Below are 8,060 nucleotides of genomic sequence, written 5' to 3'. Positions count from 1 at the left end.
TGTTACTTGCAACGCTAGATGGCGCTTATTTTCCGACCTCGAACCCTCTGGTGTTAAAACGCCCAAGTTTGTCGTGGAATAGTTCGTTACCTTCAACGTTAGATAGCGCTTATTTACCGACCTCAAGCCCTCTGGTGCTAAAACGCCCAAGTTTGTCGTGGAATAGTTCGTATAGCCCACGCTAGATGGATTTCTCGACAAACTTGGGCTTTTTAGCACCAGAGGGCCTGAGGTCGCTAAATAAGCGCCATCTATCGTTGAAAATAATGAACTATTCCACACAAACTTAGAGCTCGTGCACTACACATAGCTCGTGCGGTATGTCGACTTTCTTGCCACTCCGTTAAACACTAAGGAAGTTCGTCGTTACTAGTGTCGCCGTCGATGCACTCATTTATGATAAGTCTAGCCACATTGTGGAGCGCCTCTTTACGGAGGTACTCGGAGTTAGTGGTCGATAGAAAATAAAGACAGGCAGGGGTTGATCGTAGAAGATTTGTATCGAGACAGACGTAAAAATGGATTTCAATGTTAAGAAATTGGTAAAAGATGCTGGTGCTGCGCTTAGCAGAGTTGTGCAGGTGAGAAATGCTCGCTGTAATAATTCAACAAATTGTTATTGATACGAAAGTGTCCCCGTTAAGCTAGTCGTAATTGAACGCTGTCATTTCTGACATTTTGTATTCTTTTCCAACAAGGAGAAAATTTTAAATACAATAACCGCTACCTGACAGTTCCTCTTACATTCCATTTTTACGAAATCGTGCACTTTGCAATGCATTCCATTTGCGAAACATAACGCGTGCACTTTTCTCTGTAGTTCAAACTTAATTATTGAAAGCTAAGGTTAGTAAATATATTGAATTTCGATAATTGTGTTCTATATTCTGCTTTTCGCGTTCGTATTGTTGTTAGGTAGTATCACTTGGGATTAACAAGTTTTGATTCTTACATGGATTTCTCTTGAACGTGTATAATGTCTGTGAGCTAAATAATTAATTATTCGATGACTCAGAACATATCAAATAAGTTGGAATGACTAAGACTGCTGTCCTCCTTTATTCACTGATCAATATTTAGTATTTAAAAATATTGATGCATTTGTGACATAAAACTGAAAGATCTTGTTTCTTACTTTTATATTAACCACAGAAAAATAAAATCATTAAAAAAAAATGTGATATTTTCCATATTAGTAATGAAGTATTTAGGTTTGGCTGGTACATACAAAATCTATACATAGTCTGAGAGGTGAGGTTTCAATGGCTAGTTTAAAAAGGAATTGTTACTTTTGGAAACCCTATTCTTAACTGAAGATTAACAAAGATGGTTTAAAAAGTTTCATGTTGTGAATCAATATTCCTATATTTAAAAAAGTAACTACTGTTTCTCACTGAAAATTCCAACACTACTTTTTGATCAACCCAATATATTTATGAAGTGAAATTTTATATTTTTATTTATTAAAACAAAAAAATCATGTAATACTTGTTTTCTATAGCTAACAGAAGAAACATTAGGAACATCAGAGAAAACAGAATTAGATGCTCACTTAGAGTATCTTTCAGAAAGGGCTAATGCAACTAAAACATGGACTGAAAAGATTCTTAGAAATATGGAGTCAGTACTTACTCCAAATCCAGGTAACAAAATTATTCAAATATAAATTTTAAGATAGTGTGATCAATTTAAAAGGTTTTTCTATGCATTTATTGTATGATATGTTCCATTGCAGGCAACAGAATTGAAGATTTCTTCTATGAGAAAATAGACAAGAAGAAGCCTAATAGGTTGACCAATTTAGAATATGTGGGCATGGACATGATAGAAGCTGGAAATAATTTCGGTCCAGGAATTGCTTATGGTACATATATACTTCCTATTTTGAATATATCATTGAAAATATTACTTAAACTGACCTTCACTTATTATTTCGTATTTTCTATATTAGGTAGCGCGCTAATAAAAGTTGGTCAATGCGAGCAGAAATTAGGACAAATAGAAAGAGACTTTATTAGTACTGCAGCTAATTGTTATATACAGCCTCTAAGAAAATTTTTGGAGGGCGAGATGAAAACTGTTAGCAAAGAAATGGCAATACTGGAAAATAAACGGTATATATTCGGGTTTTCCTTTAAATTTAAGTGTTCAGTTTTAATTAAAATATTATTTTTAGGCTGGATCTAGACGCGTGCAAGAACAGAGCAAGAAAAGCAAGAAGCATGCTGGGTCAGCAAAGTGTAAGTTCTGTCATTTATCGTTTAATTTATTATGTACTCTATATGTTTATTATGTGCTTTGTCCCGTGCATTGCTGCGTTTCATAGGAGTCTGGCGTATCACCCGAAGTGTTACTTGATCAGGTATTAATGCAGCTGATACCATTGACAACTCAAAATTCGTAGTTAATTGTTTTATTAGTATCTTCAACTGATAAGTATATACATACGTACATCGTAAATGATATTGTTTAAAAAGATGTAATTATTCGATTCATAGCAATATGCACGTAATACGTGTACATGTACCATGGATGACGTAATCTTTGAAATTTATTCAATTCATTACATTAGGCCATTTTAATATTTTTTATCTATCTCATAGTCAATCAGGGATGGACAAGAAGTATTATGAATGACTTAATAATTATAGTAACAGTAATTGAATGCTTAATATTCACACGTTTTATCCGAGAATCGCGCAATTACAGATTTTTATTTTATTATATTATCGAATACAAAATGCTCGGGTATTGCATATATTAACATTTCATGTTCAATAGCTGAGATTTATCGATTTGCATAGAACACAAATTACTGTATTTTATAAAACAATATGTCAGGTTATTTATCGTTTGTTTTTATCATACAATACATATATGTTCGGCCACCCCTGAGAAAAATTTTAATAGGAGATACTAGAGGCCAAAATAAGACGAAAATCAAGAATACCAATTTGTCGATGGAGGCTTCGTTGAAAAGTTATTAACAATTAAATTCAAAAATTTCAAATCGTTCTGGAAAAATTGTTTTTAGTTACAGGGGTTAATTACAATCATTTTTGGTCATTAGACATACTTTCGAAATCTCACACACTTTCGAGAAAAAAATTCGAGTAGATGTGAAGTTTTTCGGAGAAATTAAAAAATTTCAAATCATACTAAAAAAATTATATATAGTTACAGGGGTTAATTACAAGCATTTTTGGTCATTAGACATACCCTCGAAATCCCACGCACTTCCGAGAAAAAAATTCTTTAACGAAAATCTAATTTGGCGCCTAAATTTTTCGACGAAAAAAAAAAATTTCAAATCGTTTTGGAAAAATTATTTTCGGTTGCGGGGGTCAATTACAAGCATTTTTGGTGAATAGACATACCCCCGAAATCTTACCCACTTTCGAGAAAAAAATTCAGTAAGGATGAAACTTTAAACGTTAATAACTTTTTAACGAAGCCCCCATCAACAAATTGGTATTCTTGATTTTCGTCTTATTTTGGCCTCTAGAATCCCCCATTACAATTTTTTCCAGGAGTGACCGAACACCCTGTATGTATTCAGTATTTTAATTGCATCTCAAGTATGATATCATTCGAGCGTTTGTTTTACGTTTCTATCGTAATAACGTTTGTAATAGTTGTAGGACTTTCCTTTTGAAATATACATTTATTATATTTCATAATTTCGAATCGTGTAAGAAAGTTCAAACGACGTTATTTAATTAGAAACAAGGAATAAAATTCTGTATTGCTCTACTCAGGCAGAGAGGGAGTTGAGGGTAGCACAGTCAGAATTCGATCGTCAGGCGGAGATCGTAAAATTATTGCTGGAAGGAGTATCGAGTTCTCAGGCTGGCCATCTGCGTTGCTTGCACGAATTTGTCGAAGCACAAGCGCGCCATTATGCTCAGTGTCACGCGACGATGCAAGACTTGCAGCGCGAACTAGCCGGGTAAGATGACGAATCTCATTTTCTAAGTTCATTTCTATTGGAAGTATTTTTTAATTGTCCTGCACTATCCATGTATAGCTATCCCACTCTCTGGTGATCCGAGTGAGTAATGTTTAATAACTATTGGATGCTTATGTCACGTACGACATATAATAAAAGCATTTTAGAAGCAGCTCCTAGAACCATTACTCATTCGCAAAGATCATCACGATTTTGTACATAGTTGAAAAGTATTACTTTCTAGACCTCTGCTTATCTGTGCAAAAGTGATGTATGTAGTGTCTCTTACTATTAATTTTTTACAATAGTAACTGTGTTCTCTTATAAATATATGAGCTTCACTATGAAAATAGTATCTTTGTTTATCGTTACAGCTCAATGCTTACTATTCTTGTTTAGTCCTCTAATGTGTTCTTTCTATTCTCTATCTTTGCTTGCATGATTGGGATTGCAGGGCGCGTCAGCCGAGTCCTTTGCTGCGAGTCAACAGCGAAGATGTGATCGAGCTAACCCCCTCACCCACACAATCCCAAAACTCGTCTATAAATCCACCACTTGCTGGTTCTACCTATGTTACTGCTACCTTTGATACTGACATTTCAAAAGTTTAGTTCTAGGAACTACCGATCTCATTTAACGGCAATAATTAGTTATATTTACGATAAAAGTAACGAAGGGAACCATAGGGTACAGAAATTTTTTCTCTCTGATGTATAGGTACTTGTTAACTAATACAACGATCTATAGACTTGTTAAATAATTCTTAGTCTATTATATCACTGTCTAATTTGTAATTATCAGCAATTAATTAATAAATTATGTTTACAAAATGTTTAACGACTGTTGTTGCATTTTGCAAGAGGGAAAATTTTTAGTCCCGGTAGAGTTTACATTTGTAATATAAATACCATAATTAAGAGCACAGCTTTTACTACTCTATTAATATTTAACGTATTCAACTGAATACTTAACAAATGTGCTATGTAGTTAATCAATGTTTATTTTTAATGCATGTTAATTTAAATTAAATTGTTTGGTATTAACGAAGTATGTACTAAAGAGCAGTGTGTAGAATATATTGGTTTATGCTTCTACAACAATAAGGGATTTCCGTTCGTAATTTTTCAGTGTGCATCTATTCTAACATTTCCTTCATTTGTCTTACAAATGCTAATTTAATATTATTTATTTCTAACTTACTAAACTGCTTATGCCTCCACGTTTTTGTTGGTATAATTTTTTAACCAGTTTGAGTTATATTCATTATATACAAGGTGTTCCACCCCTGGGAAAAATTTTAATGGGGGATTCTAGAGGCCAAAATAAGACGAAAATCAAGAATACCAATTTGTTGATGGGGGCTTCGTTAAAAAGTTATTAACGTTTAAAGTTTCACACCTTCTCGAATTTTTTTCTCGAAAATGCGCAAGATTTCGGGGTTATGTCTATTCACCAAAAATGATTGCAATTGACCCCCGCAACCGAAAATAATTTTTCCAAAACGATTTGAAATTTTTTTTTTTCGTCAAAAAATTTAGGCGCCAAATTAGATTTTCGGTAAAGAATTTTTTTTTCGGAAGTGCATAGGATTTCGAGGGTATGTGTAATGACCAAAAATGCTTGTAATTGACCCCTGTAACTAAATATAATTTTTCCAGAACGATTTGAAATTTTTTAATTTTGTCGAAAAATTTCGCACCTTCTCGAATTTTTTTCTCGAAAGTAGCTAGGATTTCGGGGATATGTCTATTCATCAAAAATGCTTGTAATGGACCCCTATAACTAAATATAATTTTTCCAGAACGATTTGAAATTTTTTAATTTTGTCGAAAAATTTCACACCTTCTCGAATTTTTTTCTCGAAAATGGCTAGGATTTTAGTGTTATGTCTATTCACCAAAAATGCTTGTAATGGACCCCTGTAACTAAATATAATTTTTCCAGAACAATTTGAAATTTAAAAATTTAATTGTTAATAACTTTTTAACGAAGCCTCCATCGACAAATTGGTATTCTTAATTTTCGTCTTATTTCAGCCCCTAGAATCCCCTATTAAAATTTTTCCCAGGGGTGGTCGAACACCCTGTATACTGCCGTTTATAAATATGGGGACACTTGGCCAAAACATTGTTAATCTTTGGATTATTATCATTTCAAGAAAAAAAGTCCAATAATATTGGTTAAACCTTTATTGTACAACTTCTTCACTTGGAATTATAATAATCCAAAGATTAAGAACATTTCGACTAAGTGTAATATTTATGATTGTACATCGTATATATTTTTGCTGCAAAATAATAAAAATTTGTACGAATTCTAAAGACAAAATTCATGGAGTCTCGATCTAGTTCGAATCGTAATTAGTAGACTTGAAAGATAAAATTACATCGAAAGTTACATATAAGTTCACATATTTGCTTGAATTGTTGAAAACATGTTTACCAAACTCATCCAAATTGTAATTTACCCTACCCAGCTTATCTGGGGGTCCTTATCACCCCACTACCCCACCAACCTCCAATGTACCAGCGGAAAATGGCCAAGAACGCGCAAGGGTACTATACGATTACGATGCGAGGGATTCTAACGAATTAAGCGTCATGCAAGATGAGGTAACGAAATTTGTAATTTAAATAAACAGAAGCATGCTTGCAACATAACAGAACAAATGGCATGAACCATTACTGAGAGTAAGTTCCATTTACATGCTTCTTTGATTATCAAACTTTTAACAATTTATTCAAGAGATGTATTTTGTAATTTGGCTCATTTTGTTCTACTTAATTTAAATCTGTAGCTTAGAATTCTATTACTAGCAAGCACTAACGGTGCATTCCTTAGGAATACGTAACTTCACGCAATGAAAATAATTGCGCATTACGACTGTTGAATTCAGTGCAATGTTTTCAATTTGTCGTGTATGTTATGAAAAATATGTAGAAGCCATCGGTAGTGTTCGTATACGAACTTTCATACCATATTATTGTTCTGTTTGAAATTGACACGTTCTTGTAATATGTAAAATAGGAATAGATTGTTGAAAAGGCAGTAGTGTAAATAAATTTCTATACATACGTATGTCATACAATTGTTGCAAGATGTTGTAAAGTAAAGAAAGATATAAATATGTTGGAATTATATAAATACTCAAATAAAATTAGCCCTTTTATATCTCAGAATATGCATTTTTATAAACTTGGCATTATACTTCTGCGAAGAAGCGTGCATGATATTTGTAATTTAGTTTTTAAGTTTTATGTATGTACATTAGCTTTCCTATTTTTTGTTAAATTTATTCTTGCTGTTTATTACACATGTTTGTTCTAATTCGTCTGTATATTTGTTTGGTATCAAGAATTTTTGTTATGCATATAGTAAGTTATATATAAACAAACGCATATGTACATTTATTCAAACTCTGCATGTACTAAATAAATATATCATTACGTTTGTTGAATGTATTTTATTTGTTTAAAACCTTAAAAATCTTTTCAGCTTTCTCCGTCAGTTAACTTCAGCTTTTTTAATTTGACAATTTCGAATTATTTTTAGTTCTTTGTAAATTACAATTTGAAAGGATAATATACCAATTATTAATACGTTTAAGTATTTCACAAAGTTTAACTCTACATTTTAGGTAATCACTGTCTTTGAAATACCCAACGACGAAGACTACATTATGGGTATACGAGGAAATCAACGAGGAAAAGTGCCGAAAGCATATTTAGAAATGTTAATTGTATGTCAATGAAAATTATATTAATGTTGTAGTGCACATTCCATTACATTTTAACGTTTTGCACTATCTCGAACTAGTTCCATTCCGTGCAATAGGTTGGATTATCCTCACGTTTTTTAAACATAAATATAAAGCAATACTATATGTATTGCTTTCTTTCCTAAGTATATGTGAATAATAAAAACTATTGTAAAAAAAAAAAAATAATCCGCAAGTTGCATATAAAAAAAAGTGGTCAATTGTGCTATTATAGCAAATATATATACAAAAATTTACAAAATGTTTCTTTTTGTATGTTAATTGCTGCTAAAATGATTATAATTATAGTCGTTGTATGTTGAAACCTTCTATAAAATAAATAGAATTAATAAT

At 32.2% G+C, this 8,060-nt stretch overlaps 1 protein-coding gene across 5 annotated transcripts; it reads left to right on the top strand.

Annotated features, from left to right (window-relative positions):
* The first annotated feature begins 411 nt into the window (after positions 1-411).
* Endob (SH3 domain containing GRB2 like, endophilin-B) lies at positions 412-7,970 on the top strand. 5 transcript variants are annotated; one of them, XM_076774361.1, is made up of 10 exons: positions 458-581; positions 821-846; positions 1,502-1,643; positions 1,736-1,864; positions 1,952-2,114; positions 2,177-2,240; positions 2,327-2,362; positions 3,759-3,949; positions 6,426-6,561; positions 7,587-7,970. In XM_076774361.1, the coding sequence occupies exons 3-10, from the start codon at positions 1,616-1,618 to the stop codon at positions 7,698-7,700; spliced, it is 861 nt and encodes a 286-aa protein (XP_076630476.1). In that variant the 5' UTR covers positions 458-581; positions 821-846; positions 1,502-1,615; the 3' UTR covers positions 7,701-7,970. The 5 variants fall into 5 exon arrangements, with proteins under 5 accessions (XP_076630474.1, XP_076630475.1, XP_076630476.1 ...); XM_076774359.1 differs by lacking the exon at positions 821-846 and having other exon boundaries at positions 412-581; XM_076774360.1 differs by lacking the exons at positions 821-846; positions 2,327-2,362 and having other exon boundaries at positions 412-581.
* The last annotated feature ends 90 nt before the right edge of the window (positions 7,971-8,060 follow it).

Source organism: Colletes latitarsis, chromosome 10 (assembly GCF_051014445.1).
Source record: "Colletes latitarsis isolate SP2378_abdomen chromosome 10, iyColLati1, whole genome shotgun sequence".
Lineage (NCBI taxonomy): Eukaryota > Metazoa > Arthropoda > Insecta > Hymenoptera > Colletidae > Colletes > Colletes latitarsis.
Note: the sequence above shows the minus strand (reverse complement) of the source record. Positions and strands in the feature narration are given on the sequence as shown.